The following is a 24,862-nucleotide window of genomic DNA, read 5'->3' as shown; positions in this document are numbered from 1 at the left end:
CTGGGCCTGACCTTTGTCGACGTCAGCGGTGGCGGGGAATGGCGGGGCAGAGACGGAGGGGGGGGGGGTGAGAGGGGGAGGGGAGGGGGGAGGTTGATAGTTGGTGGTTACTGATTGCTGACATGGAGTATTGCTGCGTTGCCGTACAGCGTATGACAACCCTCAAACGACCGTCCTCGTGATGGACCCCAAAACCGCCGATCCCCTGCCAGGGCCAAGCCACGAATAGCCTTTTCCACGGTGAGAACATTAGGACGTGCAAGTAATGCTATGTACCTGTAGTTTTGTTGGATGTTTGATCTTGTTGAATGTACAAGTTACAGAGCTACTAGTAATGCTCACTACTCCGTGTTCATTGCTCTGAGAGATGAGCACTTGAAAGGAACAGTTCAAGACCATCCATATATTATTAATACAGAGTACATGCATGCATGTACGCGTCCATTATGAAATGTAGGTCCAACCTCCAGACGCCCATAGAGTTTAACACCACGCCAAACTCACTATATCCAACTTGACCTGTCATGACGTCTTTTTTTTTATGTTCAGAGATATGGATATATCTCTCCCTCTCCGACGCGTTTCTTCCTCAATCTGTCGACATGTGGACAGCGGGTTTGCTTTATTTTATTTTATTTTAAAGACAACATCAAACAAATTGAATAAGTGAAAACCCTCGTCGTTTTCCAATCCGTTTATTCAGATACTTCTAGTATCGAATAGGCAAAAATGAGCGCCTACCCCCCCTGTTGCATCACTTTTTTGATGTCCAACTTTGACATATTGACAATGAGCATCACCATCACCTCTTCGTTCGCTTTAACTGGCCACGTAATATTACTATCAAGAAGGATGACTAGTGGTAGCGATAACACATCAACATTCTTCCAGCCAGGCACCCGCCCAGCCCTGCAACGCATGAATATAGATTCCAAGTTTTCCCACCCAAGCTGGTCCTATCGTCATAGAGATAACAGCCATTCTCTTAGGCTTTTTCTATCTCGACTAGAGCGAGCGGCAGAGAGAGGGGGAAAAAAAGAGTGACAGTAGCAGTTGGGTTCAGGTGTACCAATTGCTCGTCACGCACCTCTCTCTTGATGCACGCTTGACCCGCTGACATCATACCACAAGGGAGGAGACGGGGCGGGGGGTTTTTGCATCGACCAACAAAATTTGACGGCGCGACTCGATGAGTAGGAAGGGAAGGGAAGCTATCCTCCTTGGAAGACTACAAGAGGAGGGGCAGGAAAAAAAAAGAATTGGAATTAAAAAGTGGCTGAGGGTTGGGAAAGAGTCATCCCCCCCCGAATGTTTTGACTAAGTTGCATAGACTGGGGAGGGAAAAAAGACATTTTCTACTTGTACTCCGATGTTGCCGGTGACCACCTTTTTTACGCACGAGTACAGGAGTACGATTATCAATTAGTAGCTTACGAGTGAAAAGAAGTAGTCGGCTGGGCGTAATGTGCAGCCGGGAATCAGACAATCAGACAACGAGCATATGATGCTACCAGTACATCATCATGCAGTTCCTGTCCTGGTTTTCTCCATCTTATCATATCATGTTCTTGTGCGTCGAGATATTGTTATACTACCACACCACTGTACAGATTATATAAGCATACGCGTTACTAAAGCGTATTATAGTGGTAGACAGGTAGTATCAGGAATGGATCATCTGTCCCCTGCCATACGGATAGTTGTCAGTACACATGGTAGTATTATTGCTAGCATCTTTTTTCTGACATTCCCGCGCCCTCGTTCCTTTACAACTTTGCAGAGAGATAAACCCCGGAAAAGGTACAGCCGATTCCCATGATTCTCTACATGTAATACGGGCTAGATCCCATGCGCAAGGGGTTTTCTCCCTCTATCAGCCAACCTTACCTTGACCCATCAAGTCCCAATGCATCCAGGTCAAGTGATGGAGATTTTTCTTTTTCCTTTTTTTCTGTCTTCTCTTTTCTTTTTAAATTTTTTTTTTTTTTGCCACAACATCCGCGGAACCTACATGGTCACCAACCAACTCTGCCAACGGGCTTAGAGGCTCAAGGAGGGTGGTGGTGGTGGGAGGGGGGGGAGGGGAGACCCAAAGCCGCACTAGAAACTCTCCGGGTGAATCAGAGATTTAGACTTGTCTTGGGGGAGTGGGCTTACTCCTGGTGATGAGGGGAATCTGTCTGACTGGTTCGTCATGGGTTAAGGCTTCCAGTATAGCACACCGCTATTCTTGACCATTGGTAATGGACATCATCATCTCTCTGCCTCTTCTCTTGTGGAGAGGGTGGGTTGAAATACTTGGACTGTTCTTAAAGTGTCAGTCTTGGCTGTTGTCATGTCCCCTGCTCCATATCTGCTCTCCGGAAATTTTACCGATATGGGGGTGTGATTGGGGTTGGATTTAGGAATCGGGGGTTCACTCTGCACGAGTAATTTTGAAAAAAAAAAAAGATAAAAACTTCTATTATTCGTACCTATCCTAAACGGCGTATCTCTTCCCCTCCTCTTGAAACGTGCGAGAGTGCTATCACGTTATTTATTCAACTGCTCCAAATAAATATGTTATGCATAAGTCATGAGAAAGACAATCAAGAAAAAGAAATAGATATAAAACAGATCGTGACTTTTTCTCCCTTACAAAACAGTCATGACTTCTAGGAAAGTGCGTCACCACTTTAGATGTCCAGCATACTGCGAATCTGCGTGGCGGGCGCGTTGATGGAGTTGGTCGTGCCGGTGCTGTTACTCCTCTCTCCCGTGGCCCTGTCACCACTACGCGACGAGGCGCTGCGTCCGCGGCTGTCGTCCTCGTATGCCGGTGGCGGACCATCACTGGTGATGTACTCGAGGCGGCGTCGCCTCTCTTCCTCAGCCTCCCTCTCGCGGCGCTCAACCTCTTCAGGGTCGGGGAAGAGGAGGCTGGAAGCTATGTTGACGACGCGTTCAGACTCCGGGTCGAGGTTGGAGGCGGAGATGGAGCTGGTGCGCGTGCCCATGCCACGGACGCCGGCGCGGTCGACGCGGGGGTTGTGGCCCTTGCTATTGCCCTGGTACCGGGACGTCTCGTCGTAGCTGTCCAACTCGATGTAGGCCGCGTTCCTCTCCATGTTCTGGCGTATGTCCCTCTCCATATCGCTCTCTGCGCGGCGGCCGAGGGACCTCCCCTGGCCGACCTCGTTGACGTTGCGGGCGAGCTTGTCGCGCACGGTTCCAACTAGGTGCTCGCCCTTGACGCGACGCCACCATGCGGGACGGTGGATGATGCCCAGCTCTCGGTCGAGCATCTCGCCGCGTACACGCCTCTGCCTCATGAGCTCCTTGTCCTCGTTGGGGCTGGACCAGCCGTACAGGATCTGCACCACCAGGATGGCCAGCTGAGTACCGTAGCCCCAGCCGTAGATGATGGGGATGGGACCGTCAGCCCGCATGACGGAGAACCGGTACTGGAACGCGATGAGAGCCTGGTAGGCAATCATACCCAGCGACAGCGGGAGGAGCAGCGCGAAGCGCAGGGGAATGTCCCGAAACAGGCCGATGAGACGGTTGAACAGGCCGCTTTTGCGGGGCTTGTAGTGGTTGATCGAGTGGCTCATGGAGAAGACAGTCGTCAGCCACGCGCCAAACAGGAAGAAGGCAGCAATCTTGAAGCGGATGCCTGTGGCACCTGGCTCGGCAATGGCAGCCTCTTGCTCGGGTGAGCGCTGCATCTGGGCAAATTTCCAGCTACGCGGGATAATCATGAAGAAGTTCTACATCGTACGAGTCAGCGTATATTCCCAATATGATACGGGGTTTTTTTTTCGTCCGCGAAAGGAAAGGGAGGGAGGAATAGAATGATAAGCATACCATCCAGATGAGTAGGTAGCACCAGAGCGGGAGCCAGAACTCAATCTTTGAACGTCTGTCGTCATCGCGAAGGACAAAAGGGTTGGGATCAATGTACTGCCTCTCCATCCAGCTTCCCCAGTGGCGAACAGCCTCCCAGACGAGGGCCATGGAGCCCATGCACATGAGGTAGTAGAAGAAGGTGGTGACGATAATGGGCAGCTGCTGAACCTTGTACCGGTCGACATCGATGTTGAGAAACAGGCTGACGAGGGCGCAGCTGCAGACGAACAGGCCCCAGTACCACTGCCAGCGACGGCCGAGGGGGGCGAAGCGCTTCTCGCGCGGCAGATGCTGGGGGCCGTGCTTGGCCAGGCAGGTCAGCAGCAAGACGAGGCAGACGCCGAACGCGGCTGCCATGCCGATTCCCGTGCGGCCGCGGTCCCCAATGGGGTTGATGCCGTTGTAGCAGCCCGTGCCATTGACAAAGGTGCCATTGGGGAAGAGGAGTGCGGGAACGTAGGGCTCGTAGGTCAGGTAGCACTTGGAATTGTTGGAAAGGGTGCCGTTGCTGTAGACGGTATAGTTGAAGTGCACCAGGGTGGTAAGGTTGAAATGGGTTGAGCCGAAGATGGTGTCGGTGTCGTTGTCGCCCGCGGGGAACGAGATTACATCGCGTGCGTCCATGTTGGGCGAGGGGAAGATGACTGCCTCTTCTGGCGCGAGTTCGCCCGACGTTTGCTGTTCCTCTTGTTGACAATACCCTTGTTTCGTCACGGGAGAGGTCCCTTTTGCGTCGGGAATCGGGATGGAATACAATCCTCAATACGTTGCAAGCATAGCACGCAATCGAGGAGTCTGCACTTTGTGTGGTCGCACAGTCCACGCCGATAGACAGTGGCGATTGAGGACTCGTCGTGGTTGAGGACGAGGGTGAGAGGATGGGAAGAGACAAAAGAGAAGAGAAGAAGATTAGGGAGGATAAAAACAAGTGCGACAGAAAAAACAACTCAGTGACGATCAAATCGGGAACTGCGGAGGCGAGAAATAGAATTGCGCTGTTTTGTCGGATGGGTCGGCACTACAAGTAAGCAGTATTATTACTCTGCACTCTGGGTGATGGAAACGGCCGATGCAACCATGTTTGTTGAGCCTGGGAAAGACGAGAAAATCTCCACACTTTTCGCTTTTCTGAATGAATCAGGACTCAGAGTACAATAGGCAGGACAGTACTCCGTAAAGAAAACAGAGAGGGAAAAAAAAAAGGGGACAGCACAATCGACAAAGGCTAGCCGCTAGCCTCTAGGGAAAGAACTGGGAAGAACTCGGGGGGCTTGTCCGAGGCCTGACGTAAATGAGCAAATGAGCAGACAAGATCCCTGCTATATGTGGAGAAGAAGGAGGCGGGTTTTATCTTGTCCAGCACGAGTCTGTATGACTCCTAGGCAACCAAGTACAGCGCTCTCTGTACCTATACTCCATGTAGTAATACAGCACGCCCAGGTCGTAATCCAGCGTACGAGTAGAGACCTGGAGCCAACATTCCACTTTTCTAAACTCGGGCAGGGTACGAGTACGGATACGATACAAGTACCTGCTCCCCCCGACCGAGACAGACACCCGATCTGATTATATGCTTGCGGTCGATAACGATATCAGAGGAGAGTCAGGAAGACCGTCCAAGGGGGAATTGGCGGAACAGTCAATCCCTCCGCTTCCCTGCCCAACATGGCCGACGAAGAACCGTCCTACGTCGACTACGAGAGCTTCCTAGCCCCCGACTTCAAGCCCGCCTCCTTTGCCAACACGCTGGTGATCTCGACCAATAATGCCAACGACAGTCCCCTGGACCTGTCAACCCCTCTGTCGCGCGTGCTCTTCGACGCGCAAGAGGTAGACTCGCACATTGACGTGCTGACGACGCGGTCGGCCCTGCCTCTCCTCAAACACACCCAACAGCAGACCCAGGCGAGCAAGCACATCGTGTCCGAGCTGGATGGCCAGGTCAAGAGCCTCAACGATAGCTACCGCCAGCTCGAGAAGGAGGTCATCGACAAGCATGCCGAGGCCGAGGAGGTGAGGCAGGTGGCCCTTAGGCTGTGGGAGACGCTACGGCTCGGCAGGGCCACGGGCCGGTGCCTACAGCTGGGCAGGCAGCTGGAGACGCAGTACGCTGAGCTGGGTGGCAGTAATGCGTCGGGTGACGACTACGCCGCCCTAGTGCGCTGTGCCTACACAATCCTCTCGGTGCGGGAGGTGGTGGACAAGAGGGCTCCAGGTGAGGAAGGCCACGGGCTGAACCGCGTCGACGCCGTGCGCAGCCTGCAGGACACCGTCGTCAACCCCATCGACAAGTCCGTGCGCGAGACGGCCGAGCGAGTCGTGCGTGACTTTTCCCTCACGGCCTCCATGACCTTCTCCCAGGGCGAAGAGGCCCGCTCCCGCGTCGTCCACGCTCTCACGGTCCTATACCTCCTCTCGCCGACCGTGGGTCTGAAGCCAGGCAAGTGGGCGCCGAGATTCCTCCTCCAGGCCCTGGAGTCGCATCTTCGCTCTTCCCTACAGACCAGCCTAGCTGTCCTGTCACGGTCGCTAGGCCAGCTCCCCACCCTGGACCGTGCCCTCGCCGACGTCACGACCCGGTGCCAGTCTGTCGTTGCACTCGAGGTGATCCTCGATGCCACGAAGCCTCCCGCACACCCTCTCCTGCCCGCCGACGCCCAACAGCCTCGGACGCCGCTGCTGCAGACCTTCCTCGCATACCTGGAGACGCCGTCGCTGCCTTCATACTTTTGGCGTACAATGGCTGGAAGCCTGGCCTCGCGTGTCCAGGATATCGCCAGCAGGGGCGGTGTCGTTGCCCGCACACTCAAGTCCAACAAGACCAATGTCGGTGACGCTATTCGCCAGGCTGTCGCTACGGGATCACAGTTGCCGCCTGCACTGTCGGGGATCAGGACGACCAAGGACAAGACTCCTAATTGGGACAGGGAGACGGCTGTCATGGTGGGCAGTGTGGTGAACAATATTAGGTGAAAAGACGAGGGTACCTGGACAGAAGAGCTCTCTACTATCATGACGAGTAATGAAAGTATGCATGACAACATGAACACATGATATCTGACTCCTACTGCTAGACAGTAAGCAGTACGTTATAGAGATGATGATGCTACTACCGTGTTCCTAATCTCCCACTGTATGGCATATGCACGTACCCCTCGACCTTGCAGGTGGGGCACCCTTGACGCCATGAGACGCGCTCAACTGCCCCGCAGCATAGCTGAGGTGCCATGCTACATATCCTCACCTTCATCTTGTCGAGGCATTTCATTCTTTCATCAAAGAAGAAATATCAAGGCATGGACAGATAGATTAAGAACAGGGCAAAAAAAAAAGGCATCATTCAAGCAGACAAGCGCACACGCACACACGCACAACCCCAACATGGCTCCTCACGACGGTCTCATCCACCCCAAGGAGTACGACATCAAAGACAGCAACGTCGAGCTCATCAGCTCGGACCTAGACCATAAGGTCAGGTACAACTCAGCCGCAACCGAGCCAGCCTGGAACGACGGGAAGGTAGGCCGGACAGCGGGCCTGTACGTGTGGCGCATCGAAGAGTTCCAGGTGGTGCCCTGGCCCGAGGAGAAGTACGGCCAGTTCTACAACGGCGACAGCTACATCGTCTTGTACTCGTACAAGGTGGGCAGCGGGGCCAACGAGAAGCTGTGCCACGACATCTTCTTCTGGCTGGGTGCCCACACGACCCAGGACGAGGCCGGCACGGCGGCCTACAAGACAGTCGAGCTGGACGAGTTCATGCACGGGGCGGCCACGCAGCACCGCGAGATCCAGGACGCCCCCTCGGACGAGTTCCTGTCGCTCTTTCCGCGCCTCACCATCCTGAAGGGGGGCGTGCGCTCCGGCTTCCGCCACGTCGAGCAGGACGCCCCCAGAGAGGATGTCACCACGCTGCTCCGCGTCTTCAAGAACCCCGCCTCGTCCTCGGCTGACGGCGTCGTCGTCTACGAGGTTGAGCCCACCTGGCGCAGCCTCGACGACTCCGACGTCTTCGTCCTCGACAAGGGCGACAAGATCTGGGTCTGGCAGGGCAAGGACTGCAGCCCGATGGAGAAGGCCAAGGCCGCCCAGGTCGTGCACGACATGACTCTCGCCAAGCACATCGACGTCGAGGTGCTCGCCCAGTCCGAGTCACGCTCCGTGCGCGTCGTCGACCTCCTCGGCGGGGATGAGTCCACCCCTCGAGACGGCTTCTACCAGCCCAGGCCTCTGGGTGGTGGTGCTCAGCAGCAGAAGCAGCAGCAGCAGAACGTCAGCGTCAGGCTGTTCCGTCTCAGCGATGCTTCAGGACAACTCTCGTTTGAGCTTGCCAAGGAGGGGAGCAACGTGTCCATGTCTGATCTGGATGGTAACGACGTCTTCTTGCTTGACCTGGGCGGGAGGGCTATCTGGATTTGGGAGGGTAAGGGTGCTAGTCTTGTCGAGAAGGCTCAGTGGCTGCATGTTGCGCGGGCGTACGTCCAGTATATACAAAGCTCTCAGGAGGATGCCTATCTCATCCCTCTGGCCAAGGTGAACGAGGGCCATGAGAGCAAGGCTTTCCTCCAGGCTGTTGCTGTTTGAGGATGGCAATCTATGAAGCGTATATAGGACAGCGCCACTGCAAATTTTGAGGGATATCCAGCCCATCTATACATACTTGGGATCTCTCACAGCCTACAGACGACCGTGTATTATATACATCTTAGATATATATACGATACATATACCATGGCAGGATACCCGATGATGACCGGAGGGGAAAATACTACTCCTTCGCATTGTGCGTACACAGATGGATAGTTTCCAGGGAACAAGCTCTTCCTCGGACTCTACATCGGTGGCCTGTCCAAGCAAGGCCTTGATCCTTGTTATTGCCGGTCCCAGTTCCAAGCATTCACATATGGCGTCACCGGACATGCTTCAGCCTTCCCATCCATGATGGCCTGCTCACCAGGTTGGGGAAGCTTTGATCTCACCGGGGAGACCTGCGTATAAATCGTCCATCTCCGTTCTACCAACGTGGGCGACGGCATCCCACTGTCCGAGGGGGAGAGAGAGAGAGCAGAGGTACTTGCCGGATATGGTATAATGTATGAAGATGAAGAGAATTAATTACCGGGACCTGATGATGATGCCCCCCAGTCGTATTAGTCAACCAGTCGAATGACGACGAATGATAATGCCAATACTACTACTAATAATATCCGTACTTAGTGACAAGTAGAGAGGGATCATCGCCGCAATGTTGTTGAGTCCCCCACAGCTCAGCCCCGGAGTTGGTACATAATACTATATATTACAGGGCCCTACAGGGTTGTTGGGTTGAAAACCCCCACACCAGTCAGGAACGACGCATCAGTCTGGCCCGTTCATTCCACCGTCTACGTCAGCGCCTTCTTCACATGCGTCGCGCAAACCCAAAAGGCAAAAGGAGAGGATGATGTAGAGTTTTCTCTTCCACTTCCTCCTCCACTCGCTCTCCTTCTTCGCGTATTTCACAAATCTCATACAAGATCACCAAATCCTGATAACCACCAACCCGCGAAGCTCGAAATGCCCGCCGACAACGCGTCAGGTGAGAACGAAGGCCTCCTCCGCCCCCTGCAGCCACTGTCGCGACGCTCCGGGTACCTTGCCCGCGCCGCCAGCGCAGCGTCGTATCCTATCATCGGCATCTGGTACTTCCTGCGCCACCGCGACTTCTGGCCGCTGTTCTCTGGCCGCATCGTTCCGTTGACCCTCATATCCTTTATTGTCTACTTTCTTCTCTTTGCCTTTGCCTTTCTGCCGCAGTACGCCTTTCTGGCTCTCTTCCACGGCTGGGGTGCCTGGGTCAGCGCCGTTGTGCTCGTCCTGGGCGAGGGCCTGGTCGTCATCCAGGGTCTTTTCGAGGGATTCTTTGTTGATGAGTGCCGCGTCGATGTCTTTGATGTGCGTGAAATTTTCCTGAAACCTGCTGCTCTCTGCTATGTGTATGTGTGCGCGTGTGCCCGTGCTGACATTCCCCAAAGGCCACCTTGATCAAGCTCTCCTGCACCGAGCTTGTCTCCCCCCACAGGGTACTCTACTCGGATGCCCCCAACGAGGTCAAGATGCTGGGGAAGCCGACGACGTCGGCCGTCTACACGCCCTGGAGCATCATCCAGATGGTCGAGCTTGTCGTGTTCCTGCCCCTCAACCTGATCCCTTGGGTCGGCATGCCGGCTTTTATCATCATCACCGGCACACGCCTCGGCAAGTTGGCGCACTACCGCTGGTACCAACTCCGCGGCTTCTCCAGGGAAGAGCGCAAGAGGGAGGCCAAGCAGCTCGTGTGGGAGGACATCTGGTTCGGCACCGTGGCCATGATTCTTGAACTCATCCCCATCCTGTCTCTCGTTTTCCTGCTCACAACCACCGCAGGCGCTGCCCTGTGGACTGCCAAGATAGAAAAGGAGAGGGCCGCGGCTCCTGGAGATGACTCTGACGGGCACGACGAATCCAACGAGCGCGACGGCCCTCCGCCTTATGCCGACCATCTGGCGTGATGCGTGTCACGCTGAAGAACGCAAAGGTTACGCTACCCCGCAAAACGACAAGTGTATGTAGGGCGTAGACGATTGCAAAGGGCGCAAATGACGTGCTGCTGCCATCTTACTGGATATTGTATGTATCGACGACAACTTCAACAAACGATGGGAAATGATGCGAGAAAAGAAAGGAGAAGACAGGAAAATCCGATTATGGCAACGACAATGTATATGTCGGAGAGGGCCGACCACTGAGCCATTGAACCATACCCGCGATGAATTGTCATTATATATTCTTGGGCTTGAAGACCTCAACTGCACACGACATCGGACTGTATGACTACTAATACTATTTACTATTCATCTTGTCGGCACGTCGGTCAAAGTGGATCTGAGTTTCGAATGACACATGAACGGCGTATCGGTGACGCCCGAATTCACATATGATGATGCGCCACGGTCTCGATAGCAACGCTGAGTTGAAAACTCTGCAAAGAAAATGGTTGAGCTCTAGACCGACAATGTGTACGAATATATGGCCCGTCAGACTCTGTCTACTCCGCAACTCGGGGAGGGGGGCGATCATTGGGCTAATGAGGCACGATAAAGAGAGAGAACCGAACCCTTGTCGCCCACAAACGACAAAAAGGGAAACATTGGGACTACTACTTCATACGAGTAAGAATAGCCGGTAATCGTGCAGATGCCGACTCATATTACCGGAGTAGGAGCAGAGTCTCTCCCCCCCATGTGTCATTACTCTACCTATACTCTGTTGCGCGCTCCGCTCTTCTGATGTTGACTGTGCAGTCAGGACCAGGACCAGCCGATCCCCCGCATTCTCTCTCCAACAATAGGGAAAACAATCTTCAGAAAGATAGTCTTCTTGAGCAACGGGGTTTGGTTTGTAAAACTTGTTTGGATATCAACAGGTTGCTCCTCTCTACCATTGGAGTAAACATTTCGTGCCGAGTGATTTCCTTTCCCCTCTCTATCTATACAACACCTGCCAAACCTGTCCTTCCTTTCTTCTTTCCTCGCTATTGATCGAATCTCTTGACTTTCCTCACATGATCGTCGAAGGTTCGGTGAAAGCTCCGACGTTGGCCCCAGATTGTGCCGAAACCGGCCAACCATCAGAATTGTCGGGGTAAGACCTAACAAGAGCACTGGACAACGAGATTGAGCACAGAAGGTGCCAATACGGGACGGCATGACCTTGGACAATGAAAAGGAGACTTCGGTCGGACGACAACAACAACAACAGCAGCAGCAGCAGCAGCAGCAAGACAGCAGTAACAACACCAACGACAACAACGACAAAATCAAAATCAACTCTGAGCGAGCCGCCGAGGAAGGACGCCGAAGGGATCCAGACGACACTGACGACGAGGATTACTCCCCCAGCGCATTGGACCGGGCTGCGAGCAATTTGTCTAGCAACCATGACCCGAGTCCGGCTCCAGACGGCGGACTCGTGGCCTGGTCTCAGTGTAAGTCTGCCTACGTGTCACAGCCGACTTCGCGGCCGTGTCGGGTCTCCTTCCTCTCCAATGCCATGTGCATACATATCTAACCCACACCCCTCTGCGGACCGGCACTGACACGAGAGACACGATGCAGGCCTGGCGGGCGGTTTTGTTATCTGCAACAGCTGGGGGTGGATCAACTCCTTTGGCGTGTGGCAGGACTACCTGCCCAGCATGATGCCGGAGCGTACGTCCCTGGAGATATCCTTCATCGGGTCGGTGACGGTGTTCCTCCTCTTCTTCCTGGGGGCCTTTACGGGCCGTCTGGTGGACATGGGGCTGTTCCGGCACATCTTCCTGGCCGGCAGCGCTCTCCAAGTGGTCGGCATCTTCTGCACCTCGGCCTGCACCGGGTACTGGCAGTTCATGCTGGCGCAGGGCGTCTGTATCGGCGTGGCCAACGGCTGCATGTTCTGCCCCGCCCTGGCTCTCGTGTCCACCTACTTCCACCGGAGGAGGTCCATCGCCCTGGGCATCACGGCGTGCGGCAGCGTCGTCGGCGGCCTGGTCTTCCCCGTCATGGCGAGGCAGCTCCTTCCCAGGATAGGCTTCCCCTGGACCGTCAGGGCCATCGGCTTCGTCCAGCTCGCCGGCCTGGTCGTGGCCAATGCCCTCAGCCGTCCGCGCATCAAGCCACGCAGGAGGACCGGTCCCATCATTGACCTTTCCGCCTTCAAGGAGTTGGAGTATACCTTTTACGCCATCGGCTCCTTTTCTGTATGTCCCCTGATCCTCTGCGCCCCCTCCCTCACCTCTCGTTGTTGTTCCATGTGACCAATCTGACCATGGATAAATCAAGTTCTTCTGGGGCGTCTACTTTGCATTCTACTACCTCGCCTCCTTTGCCCGCAACGGCATCCACGACCCATTCACCTTCTCTGCCTCGCTTGACCTGCTGCTCATCGTCAATGGCGTGGGCGCGGTAGGTCGTCTGGTCCCCAACTTCATAGCCGACCGCGTCGGCGCCGTCAACACCCTCATCCCCGTCTGCGCCGCGGCCTCCCTGCTGGCCTTTTGCTGGATAGCCGTCGACACCCCCGCCTCGCTGTACGTCTGGACCGTCCTCTACGGCCTGTTCGCCGCCGCCATCCAGAGCCTCTTCCCCGCCGCCCTGTCCCTCCTGACCACCGACATGCGTAAGATCGGCGTGCGCATGGGTATGGTATTTACCATTGTGTCGTTCGCCGTGCTCACCGGCCCGCCAATCGCCGGAGCCATCATCGATTCGACCGGCTCGTACAAGGGTGCCCAGGCATTCTCGGGCGCCTGCCTGGCTACCGGAGGTGTGTTCATGACCTTGTCCAAGGTGGTCAGGATGCGAAAGACGGGTGTGGGCTGGTCTGGCAAGGTGTAATGGGCCTTTTGCACGCGACACGCCATGTTATACAGGGCACAGAGGGAATCTACTACCATTGGGATCATGGAAGCTTTCGATACAGAACACTAATCTGATGAACAGTATGACAATACCCTCAGGGAGAAGAGGGGAATACCTTGTATACCAACGTGTTGATAACAAAGCTTAAATTGAACAAAATAATGAATATACTAATAAAGGGGGTGAAGAAGAGAAACCGAGGGGGAGGCGAAGACCAAGGGAAAGGTAGAACAAGAACTGGAAAGCGGACAATAATAACAAAAAGAGAATAAAACACTCCATCCTAAATCTTCAAAATGCAACTCCCTTTTTCTTTTGTTTTGAAAACAACAAATGCAACACGTGCCATGCGTCATCTGCATTAGCCACTGGTTGTTCATCCAGGACACATACTGCATGACAGCCCTTTGATCTCCTTTATTCCGATTTCTTCTTCTTTTACGGCGAAAAACATCTTTTTTGTATTACATGACCACCTGTACTATGTTAGTCTGGCATGTTGTAAAAGAAGGAAGGGGATGGATAGGCGGAGAACTCACGCAGTCACCCTCTTGCTTCCCCTGGGGAATACCCATATCTTCAAACGTGGCAGGGCCTTTGCTGGGCTTCGAAGGCGCGGCGGATGGCGCGGGAGCCGACGAAACAGACGGCGCGGGGCTCGCACTCGCACCCGGCCTGGCCGGATCTGGTCTCTGCATCTGCCCGGGAGGTGCGCTGCCCACCCTCCCGGCTGCTGCGACAGGAGGGGGGGCACCGTAGCTGGATGCGGGTGGCCTCTGCGGTGTGGGCGACATGGGTCCAGGACCACCCCTGCCACCGGCCGGCGGACGACCGCCTGGTGGTGGCTGCTGCGAGACGCGGCCGTCGTACCCGCGGCCGGGGGGCATGGCGCCGCCCTGGATGGCGGCCTTCTGAGCGGCCGACGACCCGGGACGCGAGCTGTTTGAGTAGCCTCCTGAGCTTGGGGGGCGGCCGTAGTCGCTGGAGTGGAAGGGCGCCGTGGGGCTCATGGGACCGGGGCCGCCAGGAGGAGGTGCGGTGCCTGCCGAGGCAATGCGGCCGCGCGGGTTAGGGTACTGCTGTGGGGGCGCGTTCATGTTACCCGTCGACTGCGAGGAGGGCATGGGCCTCAAGGGAAGTCCCTGGCCCTGCTGAGGGGCCACACCGAAGGCGCTTCCGGGGCGATCTGATTGAGGCCCAGGGCCGTATTGATTGGGCCGGGGTCGACCGCCTCGACCTTGCCCGCGCATATCGTCTTCCGGATACGGGGCTGCAGAGGCTGACCGGCCGACTGGAGGAGCCCGATGGTCCTCTGGATACGGAGGCGCCGCCGATTGAGACCGTACTGCCGGGTTAGGCCCGCCCTCGACGCGCACGCCGAAAGCTGGCTGACGGCCGGCGCCAGCAACATGGCCTCTCGAGGGATCGGGGAAATCGGCGCCTTCCGAGACGACAGTGGGCTTGAAGCCGGGCGACGGCTGGGGGGAGACGTAGGGCGACCCGTCCCTTGACTTGCCAACCTTCGGCGGTGCTGCCTCGCTGAGGGTAGGGAGCGCCTGGGCCTGTGCTCCTTGCTTGAACCTGTCCGGCCTCTTTCCGCGTTGCGAGCCATGCTGCGACTTGATCCTTGTGAGTGTCGTCGTCTCGTGGTCCTGCTTCGACAGTGTGTGGTCCGAGCTTAGAGATTCGAGGCGGCCGATGGCGTCCTTGTTTCCGTGGTCGGCAGCGAGCTGGTACCACTTGCGTGCCTCGCCAAGGCTCTTCTCGACAAAGATACCGATCTCGTAGTAGTAACCCAGGGCAAACTCGCCAGTGGGGAGCTTCTGGTCTGAGGCCTGCCTGGCATACTTAAAAGCCAGCTCCTCGTTCTTCTTGAAGACGCCCTCGTAACCGAAGAGGAACCATCGGCTGACACCCAGAGCGGCCTCTGCGTTTCCCTGGTTGGCAGCGAGGCCGTAGTAGTGGAGAGAGTAGGCCGGGTTAAACTCGCACCCGAACTGGCACAGCTCGTAAGCCTGACCCATCTTGTGCTGCGCCTTGGCGAAGCCTAGGTAGGCTGCCTTCTCGACGTAGACCATGGCAGTCTGGGGGTTGGTGGGGAGCATAGAGTCGGGGACGTAGATATCGGGGAGCTCCCGGCCGATGAGCATGCCGTAGACGAAGGCTCCCTGGGGCGAGTCCTCGTCAGCAGAGTCGGCGGCAGCCTGGATGCGATCCAGGCCTGTCTGATAGTCCTTAGCCTCGCCTAGCTGTCCCAGCAGGCTTGTCATGCCCATGCGGTAGAGGGACGCCGAGTCTTTCAGGGCCATGCCCTTGTAGTAGTGCTCCTTGGCCTTGGAGACGTCGTTGGAGTGCTCAAACAGCATGCCCATGCGATACTCGGCACGGCCGTATCCGAGCTCGGCAGAGCGCTTGTAGCCGACGTAGGCCTCACGCTTGTCGACGCGGTGGCCGAACTTGCCAAACTCCTTCCACTTGGCCTGCATATACAGGGCTTGGGGGTGGTCCTGACTAGCAAGATGTGTGGTGATGTTGACGGCGTCTACACGCAGCTCGTGCTCGATACGTGGGGTGGATGGACGTGGGGCATCGGGGGACATGCGATTAGCCATCTCCACGGACACCTCGACCCAGCTGAGGACGTCACGGGCCCATGTGACCTGCATGGAGACGTTCTGAGAGCTCATGACATGTTTGCGGGCATTCCACAGGATGCTCTCCTTCTCTTCGTCGGCCGGGGGGATGTTGTCGCCCTTGACCTTGGGAAATGGAGAGAAGGTCGGGGCCGTCTCGAGGGTGGCGGAGAGGCTCAGTCGGGAACTGGGGTCGGGTTCCCGGGACTGCTCCATGACGGGTTGGGAGGCAGATCCCATCCAGGTGGACAATGAAGGGTCTCGGCCGTGTTTGGAGGAGGCCCCGCCGTCGGGGCGTCGAGAACTGCTCGCTTCCGACTCCATGCGTTGGAGGTCTTCCTGCATGTTTTGGGGGACCTGAGGCGTGACTCTGAATACCGGGCGAGAGATTTGGTCAGCAGTGCCCACACCACACCACAGCGACTATCACAGGTTGTGCCATGTGTGACGCAGCCGCTTCGAAGAGAGCGGCCACCAACATACCTCTGGGGTGACGGCGCAACAACTGGAGGCATGTAATAGTCGTCCCAGCCTCCAGGAACGAACGTCGCTCCAAGCTCACCGGGTGCAGAATCAGAAGCAGCACCGGGTGCCATTGTTTGACTGCGGGGTTGAACAGATGGACCAAGTTTGGCGAGTAAGCCAGGCTTGGACGCCCCTGGAGAAAGGAGGTTCTCAAATCACGACAGAGAGAGAGACTAAGAGTCGCAGACGAGACGTAGTGAGAATCCGAGAGAGATGGAAAAAGACGTTTTCACGTGTAGTTGCAGATGCTTTGGAGGGACAATGGTGGTGGCGGTTATGGGTTCTGGTAATAGTGGTGGGCTCTTAGCAGTACTAGTAGTACTAAAAGAAAAGACAGACGTGGGGGGGGGGGGGGGWAAAGGACCGTAAGGGAGAGCTAGACTCCTGGGCCTGGTATAAAATATTGCGACGGTTTACTGGGTACTGGGTACGTACTAATAAGGCCTACTACTAGGGGCTGGTACTGGTAATAATAATAATACTCTGGTAGGTCATAGCACACTACTGTACGGGGTATCACTGTACGGGAGTATCGCTGTACTCGTACATATACAAGTATTACAGGAGATTTGTGCTCCATCTGTATTGAATACCTAGTCGCTCTGATGGTGCTCCAGTAGTAATACTAGTTTAGCCAATGTCCCCGCTGTAAAGGGCCCGTCGGGTCCATTCACCATGACAGGCTCACAGCACCTCAAATTCCATCCAGAATAGAGGAGAACCCCCTAATTCCTGGAACGTCCACATGTAGGTACTAGGTACATAGGGGGCACCCACTGTATCTTAACTTGTAAGGACCCTGACGCCGTAACCATGACTGGATGGACAGAACCCCTCGTACAGCGGGAGAGCCTGGCGTCTGGCTGATGGCGAGGCGCTAAAACAGTAGCTGGGGCAGACCTTTTGTCTAGAAAAGTTCAGCCGACAAAAAACTAGGACAGCAGGTTTTTTAAGAGACAAATAAACAGCAATTCCACCGGGCTATACTCTACACAGCGAAAATGATTAATATCGTCATATTACTCGTAGTATCGGCAGAACTGTTCGAGTGTCCTGCCAACCAAATCAGTAGTCTCGGTTACGTCGTAATATCTTCCAAGTGCCTAAGTAATAACGCTTGGCTCCGTCCAAGCCGCCAAGACTCTTGTCTGCCCGCAAAATTGAAAAGGGGGAGCTGCCGTCATCCCGATATTACGAGTACGGTGTAACAATGCGCCAGTAATAACACATGTCAAGTACACCGCGGCCCATTTGCGACCGTCGGCTAGAGACCATGTCATGACCGGGGGCTGGTTGGTGGTTGATGCTATTTATGTCGTGTGTGTGTGTGGGAGAGTGCCTAGAGTGTGTGCGGGTATGTGTGTGTGTGTGAGGCGCAGCCGGCATCACATCTCCTCGTGCTCGCATCATATGGCCTCCTCACCCCCCATCCTCATCATCCTAAACACACGATATTTGCATGATGAGGTGCGAACCGCAATAACAACGTACCATATCATTTCCCAACGTCAGCGTTCCATCATGGCGCTCGTAGGAGGAGGCAGAGGAGGCAGAGGAAGAGGAGGAGGAGGGTTGCGTGTTCCGACGTCTAATTATAAAATCCCACGACACATAGTCGTCTCTCCAGACGATCTGTGCATAGCAGGTAGACAATATTCTACCCGTACGGCAGTACGACTATTACTACTAAAGTACTGTTAGGTAACATGTGTATGCATCGTTGTCGTCACTGCCACGGTCACCGCAAAGCTGCTTGGGCGGGCGAATCAAGCAATCCTGCAAGGCTGCAACTGGCGATCCAGTCACCTGGGACCGGTCAACCAGACAAGCGATCGTATCACCATCACGGCACACGAGTGATATTCGTATCACAAGAGCCGCTACTCCCGGACTAGAAGAAGATCTACTGTAATTCTTTTCCACTTTGGTATTCAGATCCTTCCCGCCACGGGTTGTAGGGGTGCTAAAAGTAGCGCCTACACGCCTTGTGTATGGATGTAACGCCGTACGCCGGCAACGACGTAACGTCGGAAAGAAGAAAGGAAGGACTGCTGACATAACCACAACCAACCACAGTCGGAACGGGGAACAACCCAAGCTCCGATTTTGGCGGGCAGCCCAGCTGCATCAACTATCAACTGCGTCAGCAGCATTCAGCCTGGCCAGCAAGCCGCCCGTCAAGCTATCACCACGACGACAATCCCACACCGCACGCCACACCACCCAGACGGACAACGAACGGCGAATACACCAGGGGATTCATTGCATCCCCAGACATAAATCTCCCCGCGAGCAACAACGACAACGACAACAACAAAGAAAGGAAAAAACGAAACCCGTATAGAACACTGTTGGTCGCCACCGTCCATACAGCTGCTTACCCACCATGGCCGAACGCAGCCTATCCCAGATCGTCTCCCAGCTCAAGCAGAACCCCTCGATGAGCTATGAGGATGCCAACTCTCTCCTGTCAAAGGGAAAGCTGGCCCTCCTGAGCCTCAAGGCCCTTACCCCCACCCCGGCTGTCTCCCAGTCGACCTTGGCCTTGGCCCGCGAGACGTACGAGCAGGGCGCCCTGTTCTCCATCCGTGCCGGCAACCCGGATGCCTTCACCCGCTACGTCCAGCAGCTGCAGCCCTTTTACGAGCTGCCGCCCTCCCGCCTGGCGCCTAACCTGGCCGAGCGTAACAAGGTCACCGGCCTCAGCCTCCTGCTCCTGCTCACCGAGGGTCGCTACGCAGAGTTCCACTCGGAGCTCGAGAGCCTGTCGTACCGCGAGGGCGACACCGGAGACATCGAGGGCGATAGGTACCTGGGCTATCCCATTCGCCTGGAAAGATGGCTCATGGAGGGCAGCTACGATCGCGTCTGGAAGGCCATGAAGAGCAGCGAGGTGCCCTGCGATGAGTACAGTGTATTTTCGGAGGTATGCCCGTCTCCCCTGCAGCTCTTGGGGTCTTCTTCCGAGGGGTCTCGGTCATCAGAACTCAAGATAACCCCCCTGTGCGGCAAGATTCTAACTCTCTTTTGCTCTCTACAGATCCTCAAGAACCAGATCCGCTCCGAGATCGCTAGCAGCAGCGAGCGCGCCTACCCCAGCCTTCCTATCAGCTCTACAAAGTCCCTCCTCTTCCTCGACTCCGAGGGTGATGTCGTCTCCTTTGCCAAGTACCGCGGCTGGATCGTCCGCGACGGCAACATCTACTTCCCCGATACGGCTGAGACGGACGACGCCACCCAGAACAAGGACATGAGCCAAATGGTGATAGAAAATGCTCTCGGTTACGCTCGTGAGCTTGAGACCATTGTGTAGACGGGAAGGAAAACGGTGTTTTATCAACCTAGAAGCGCAATTGTATTACAATAAGAACATGAAGAACAAAAAACAACCAAACTTCACCAAGGCGTCATCAACTCCCTACAGTGTAAACACGTGTGATGGGCAGACAAATTAAGTATTCTTGCCGTGCTATTCTCTCCTTAGAAAAACACATACTATCAGCCTCCCTGATAAACAAACACCAACCCCGCGAATGCAAGTTTTCTCTCTTTTTCTGTCACGCAGGAAAAAAAAATAGGTAATATGAAGAAAACCATCAATTCATCTTTCTAGCCTTTTAGTCCCAGCTCCTGGTGTCGTCATCATTACAACTCTAGGCGAAAAGCTTCAGGCCGCTACCATGCTTTCCAATCTCGCAAACCTCGCACACCCTGCAAACGCTGCCCTTGTACTTGGTGTGGTACTTGGACCCGTCAAAGGCGCATTCCTCATACGCCGTTCCGCTGTAGATGGGCGTGTGGCTGGCAGCGCAGACCTCGAACTCGGCAAAGTGGTCAAACTCGATTTCCAAGGCATCGTGTGGATTGCGCTCGCACTGAGCCTTCTTGGCCTTGGCCTGTTTCCATGTAGTTAGTAACTGATCAAAGTGAAGTGCCTGTAGGGAGAAGGAGTCGCAACTTACGTTCTCAACAATCTTGCCGGATCCTCCGTTGGCGATGATACGGTTGGCAAAGCTGAGGGCCGAGTTGTAGTTCTTATTCTTCATGGCCAGCTGCATGGCGCTCAGGAGAGCCAGCTGGCGATGCGGCACCTCGATCTTGGGGATGGTGAAGTAAGCCGAGAGCTCCAAGCTCTTCTTCAGGGCCTCGGGGTTCTTGGCCACCTCCTCGGCGCTTCCCAGTTTCCTCCTGGCTAGCTCGATGCCCATGGCCACTGTATATTCGCTGGCGGAAGTGATCAGCTTCTTTGCCTCTGCGGCCTCATCCTCGCTCGATACAGAGTTCACGAGGATGGCGTGCAGGATGCCCTTGAAAATTTGGACACCATCTTCGAGCTTGTTCGTCTTCATAGAGTCGTATCCCTTTTGAAGGTCGTTGGCGGCCAGCTGCTCCAGGTCGCGGGGAACAATGGGGAGGACCTGGCGTAGATCTGTCTCATCCAGGGTGCGGCGGACATAATTGATGAGTGGAGGGAGGCCTGCCGACGCGGGGAGGAACGTCTTGGAGGACTGGTAGACTTCAAGGAAGCGAGGCTTGAGCGGCGCGAAGTTGACGGCGCCGACTTGGCGGTTCAGTAGCTGCATGGCAGACTCAAACGAGCCTCCGGCCACATGGTCCACCGCAAGCGGCGAGTTGCGTGCCCAGAGGTCAGCCTCACTACTGCCGGCACCACCTGCCTCGGCGCTATCGACGTTGACAAAGTCGCTCTCCACCTCAGGGACCGCATCGTCACCAAGGTCCCATCCGGCTGCATCCTCATCGTCGTCCACAAGAGCTCCGCTGGCCTTGGTGGCACCGTCAATTTCCATCTCATCGTGTATCCCGTTAGCGGCAGGCTCGTCATCCAGCGACAGTCCTTCGACCTGTCCGAGGAGGGCCTTCTCGAAGAACGACTGCGAGCCAGCCTTCGTGGGCCAGTTGGCCTTGTACGTGGGCACAACCGGCTTCCCGGGCGCCAGAGGTTCTCCAAGCTTGGGCACGGAGATCTGGTCCTCAGTAAGGCCGGTAGCCTCGAGGATAGCCTGGCACTCTTCCTCCAGTCCATGAGACTTGGCAGTCATGTACGCCAGGGGGTCTTTTTTTGTTAGTAAGCTATCACCACGGTATGGTAAAAGGTCAATATACTCACAGAGGTCAATCTCCTTGAACATCTGAATACGGTCCTCGACATCTCCTAGGTACAGAGCGTTCTGGAAGCGCGACGTAAAGTCACCACGGTGCTCAGCAATCTTAGCCATCCTAGCTAACTTCGAGTGGTCACCGGTGGCGAGGTAAAGGAAGGAGAGCTTGTCGAACTGTTTGAGCTTCTGGTAGCTCATCTCGACAACTTGATGGTTACCATGGGCAAGAGCCTCGGTACCCAACCTCGTCCAGAAGACAGGGCGATCCAGCTCCTTGGCCATCTCCACAGCTACTTCCAGGTTTCCACACTCAATGGCAAGATCGAAGCGGGTGGTGGGGTCCTGAACAAACTGCAATGCAATCTCCGGGTAGCCCTTCTTTTGCAGGTACGAGATGATAGACTGTCCGACAAGACTTGATGTGCGGATGATGTGAAGCATCTCCTCGTAATTCCGCTTGACCAGAGCTAGCTTGAAACGGTACTCAGTAGGGTCAATCTGCAGGACCCTGGGCTTGGCTGAGCGGTCCAGGCAGTAGACGTTGCGTCCCTTGACACGAACAAGGTAAACGGTCTGGTCGAGGGTGCGGACAATGCCATTATCGCCATTGAGGAGAGTGTACTTGACGTGGTTCAAGGTCGAGTAGAGAAGGACACCGGCATCGTCCCACGTGGCACTCTTGATACGGATTGTCTCATGGAGAGAGCTAACCTGCTCGAGAGTCTTTGTGACAATGGTGACGTTGTGCTTGCTCAACAGGGCAGCGTAAAGGCCGTCGTTAGACCAGACCACATACTTGACCCCGTTCACGGCAAGCTCGGCGGTGCTCTTCTTCTGCTGAATGTCGTATAGGTGAACAGCAGTGGGGGTGATGATGAGCAGGTTACCGGTTCCTCCGAAGTAGATGTCTGTAGTGCCCGGCGGGGGCTTGAAAGACCGAGTGATGTTGTTTGACAGATCCTTGATGTCGATAACCTGGGTGCTGGTATTCAAGACGGCAAAGCGATTCCTAGCGACAAAGATGGCAGAGGTTCCCGAGCCGCGCTTCGATTCTGTAGGCTCAATGGCACCCGATCCGTCCTTGGGAAGGTTCACAAGCTCGTACGAGCCGCCGTCAGTTGGCGAGATAACCAGAATGGATCTCTCCGCCGGGTTGTAGGACAGAGTCCTGGGGGCTACCCAGGGGCTACCCAGCTTCTTGAGTGATAGCAGAGTAGGGCTCTCGGCATTCTTCTGGAAGTCATAGGCCTTGACAGTCTTCTCCTTGGTGACATAGAAGAGCTGATTCTGGTGGGTGGCCGACGCGGGACGCTCACGCTCCAGCTTGAAGACCATAACACCGTTATCGTGGCCCGCGGCAAAGAGGTTGATCTCGGGGTGGGCAGCAATTACCCAGAACCTATCGCTCTCCCTCTTGAACGACTGGACAGCAGTGCGCTTGTTCAAGTCCCAGACGCGGATTGTCTTATCCTCGCCGGCAGACAGTATCAGATCCTGGTGGGGGTGGAACAAGCAGCCTTCGACATTCTGGAAGTGGCCGCGGCACGTGTCGACTTCCCAGGCCTTGGTCTCAGACATGCGCCAAAGCTTCACCAAACGGTCGTCGCCAGCGGAGATGATAAGGGGCATGGTAGGGTGGAAGGAAACCCAATTAACGCCTCGATCGTGTCCCTCGAGAACAAACTTGACAACAGCATCGGTGTTGCCGAACATGTCGGCCTGTTCACGGTTGGCACGGGCTATCTGGTCCTCGAGGCTCATGGATGTCGGGGCCGAGTGTTTCTTTCGGAGTCCGGAGATGTCCCAGACGCGGACAGACTGGTCGAGCGATGCGGAGACGACAAGGTCCTCTTTAGGGTGGAACTGGGCGCACATGGCATAGTGATTGTGGCCTGTCATTGTGCAGACTATTTGTTCTTGTCAGCAAGGGGGTTGTGGGGATATATGAGCGATGGTAGCACGGAGATTGTGCATACTCAAAGAGCGGTTTTGCCAGTTCCATATACGGATGGTCTGGTCATCCGAGGCGGAAATGATCCACGGGAGCTCATGATGGAAGAAGACGGTTCGGATATAGTCGAGGTGGCCGTTCAGGGTGAATAGGCAGCGTCGGGACTGGTAGGACCAGACCTTGATCTTGTAGTCATCGCCACCAGAGACGAAGAGAGGCTGAGTGTTGTGGAAATCGATACCTCGAACAGGTCCATCGTGCTCTTCAAATCTATCGATGAGAGTTCCCATGCGGTAATCCCACAGCTGAATAGTGGACGAGTGGAGGGAGACGAGGATCCATGGTCTAAGGGCACGCAACGGCATCAGCATATGCAAGACCCCTAAGGCGCGCGGACAACGACAGGCAGAACAGGTAGGTGGACGTACCGCTTGGGGTGAAAGGCAATTCCCTTCACTCTCGATGACTTGGACTCGAACTGGACGATGGGTTAGCCAACAAAGCAAAGCGCATAGCTTCTTCCCCCGTCCCCCCTTCAAGCTCGGCGTACCTTGGTCAACATTCCAGGGGAGGACTGCATATTGGTGGGGAGGTGAAGCCGCAGCTTCCTGCATCAAGGGAAAAAGCGACGCAAGGGTGTAGACTGGGGGATCACCTCGCGGTAATTACCAATGCGCCCAGTGATCAATGGTAGTTCGAATCTGGCCAGCAATGCAGCCCCGGGCGAGAGTTGGCGTGGTGGAGTTTCACAAGTGGGCTGCCAGTTCTCCTGTTGCGCTTCGTGTCCTGACCACGGCCATCTCCAATTGTGGGTTGGCGAGGGGCCGCATCATCGTTCTGCCGAGCTGCGTGGCGCACCGCCTCACACCTCACCGCTTTCCAACCAAGCTACGCCACTGTACCTACCTAAACAAGCCAAACTGCTAGGGCTCTAGAGGACCAGACATACTGCAGCAAAAGCCACCTAATTCTTTTGACCCCTGGAAAACCCCCCTCTACTCGTACTCAGTCTAGTCCCCTCTATTGAAGACTGTAGCGGTTTCTGCCACACATAAGCTCCCATCCCTGGACGTCATGGCCGCTATTCCTATTTTGTAGCCATATTCGTCCTTCAGTGCTGTGACGCACTCCACCATGCAAGTACAGTTCCTCGCGCCTGAGTAGGGAAGCTGCTATCCGCTATATTGTCATAGGTGTCCATATTGCCTGAAGCCACCCAAGCAAGCCGGAAGTAAGCAACCTGGAATTGACGTCCAGCTGCCACCGCAGAGTGTGCGGGACAGAGAGCAACCACAGGTGACCTCATCGCTCTCTGTAGCCAGAGCC

The 24,862-nt window shown here is 55.4% G+C and overlaps 8 protein-coding genes across 8 annotated transcripts; 5 read left to right on the top strand and 3 right to left on the bottom strand.

Moving 5' to 3' along the window:
- Nucleotides 1-2,675: 2,675 nt before the first annotated feature.
- On the bottom strand, nucleotides 2,676-4,512 carry GMORB2_2031 (Protein of unknown function (DUF2434); the record flags this gene model as incomplete). Its single annotated transcript, XM_035464011.1, has 2 exons — nucleotides 2,676-3,749; nucleotides 3,847-4,512. The coding sequence occupies 2 exons, from the start codon at nucleotides 4,510-4,512 to the stop codon at nucleotides 2,676-2,678; spliced, it is 1,740 nt and encodes a 579-aa protein (XP_035320275.1).
- A 1,041-nt stretch (nucleotides 4,513-5,553) lies between these two features.
- On the top strand, nucleotides 5,554-6,861 carry GMORB2_2030 (Golgi transport complex subunit 5; the record flags this gene model as incomplete). Its single annotated transcript, XM_035464010.1, has 1 exon — nucleotides 5,554-6,861. One exon carries the CDS (start codon nucleotides 5,554-5,556, stop codon nucleotides 6,859-6,861), a length of 1,308 nt encoding a protein of 435 aa, XP_035320274.1.
- Nucleotides 6,862-7,269: 408 nt separating this feature from the next.
- GMORB2_2029 (gelsolin) lies at nucleotides 7,270-8,472 on the top strand (the record flags this gene model as incomplete). Its single annotated transcript, XM_035464009.1, has 1 exon — nucleotides 7,270-8,472. The coding sequence occupies one exon, from the start codon at nucleotides 7,270-7,272 to the stop codon at nucleotides 8,470-8,472; it is 1,203 nt and encodes a 400-aa protein (XP_035320273.1).
- A 972-nt stretch (nucleotides 8,473-9,444) lies between these two features.
- On the top strand, nucleotides 9,445-10,418 carry GMORB2_2028 (Pfam:DUF540; the record flags this gene model as incomplete). Its single annotated transcript, XM_035464008.1, has 2 exons — nucleotides 9,445-9,822; nucleotides 9,903-10,418. The coding sequence occupies 2 exons, from the start codon at nucleotides 9,445-9,447 to the stop codon at nucleotides 10,416-10,418; spliced, it is 894 nt and encodes a 297-aa protein (XP_035320272.1).
- A 1,427-nt stretch (nucleotides 10,419-11,845) lies between these two features.
- Nucleotides 11,846-13,283, top strand: GMORB2_2027 (Major Facilitator Superfamily; the record flags this gene model as incomplete). Its single annotated transcript, XM_035464007.1, has 3 exons — nucleotides 11,846-11,893; nucleotides 12,011-12,646; nucleotides 12,729-13,283. The coding sequence occupies 3 exons, from the start codon at nucleotides 11,846-11,848 to the stop codon at nucleotides 13,281-13,283; spliced, it is 1,239 nt and encodes a 412-aa protein (XP_035320271.1).
- Nucleotides 13,284-13,771: 488 nt separating this feature from the next.
- GMORB2_2026 (TPR repeat) lies at nucleotides 13,772-16,536 on the bottom strand (the record flags this gene model as incomplete). Its single annotated transcript, XM_035464006.1, has 3 exons — nucleotides 13,772-13,783; nucleotides 13,847-16,310; nucleotides 16,424-16,536. The coding sequence occupies 3 exons, from the start codon at nucleotides 16,534-16,536 to the stop codon at nucleotides 13,772-13,774; spliced, it is 2,589 nt and encodes an 862-aa protein (XP_035320270.1).
- A 2,315-nt stretch (nucleotides 16,537-18,851) lies between these two features.
- On the top strand, nucleotides 18,852-19,778 carry GMORB2_2025 (26S proteasome regulatory subunit N12; the record flags this gene model as incomplete). Its single annotated transcript, XM_035464005.1, has 1 exon — nucleotides 18,852-19,778. The coding sequence occupies one exon, from the start codon at nucleotides 18,852-18,854 to the stop codon at nucleotides 19,776-19,778; it is 927 nt and encodes a 308-aa protein (XP_035320269.1).
- A 340-nt stretch (nucleotides 19,779-20,118) lies between these two features.
- GMORB2_2024 (coatomer subunit alpha) lies at nucleotides 20,119-24,116 on the bottom strand (the record flags this gene model as incomplete). The annotated part of the gene is made up of 6 exons (XM_035464004.1): nucleotides 20,119-20,361; nucleotides 20,428-21,539; nucleotides 21,594-23,492; nucleotides 23,562-23,881; nucleotides 23,965-24,014; nucleotides 24,087-24,116. The coding sequence occupies 6 exons, from the start codon at nucleotides 24,114-24,116 to the stop codon at nucleotides 20,119-20,121; spliced, it is 3,654 nt and encodes a 1,217-aa protein (XP_035320268.1).
- Between the last annotated feature and the right edge of the window lie 746 nt (nucleotides 24,117-24,862).

This window comes from Geosmithia morbida (assembly GCF_012550715.1).
Source record: "Geosmithia morbida isolate 1262 chromosome Unknown scaffold_11, whole genome shotgun sequence".
Classification (NCBI taxonomy): domain Eukaryota; kingdom Fungi; phylum Ascomycota; class Sordariomycetes; order Hypocreales; family Bionectriaceae; genus Geosmithia; species Geosmithia morbida.
The sequence above is the reverse complement of the archived record's forward strand: the minus strand, read 5'-3'. Positions and strand labels throughout refer to the sequence as shown.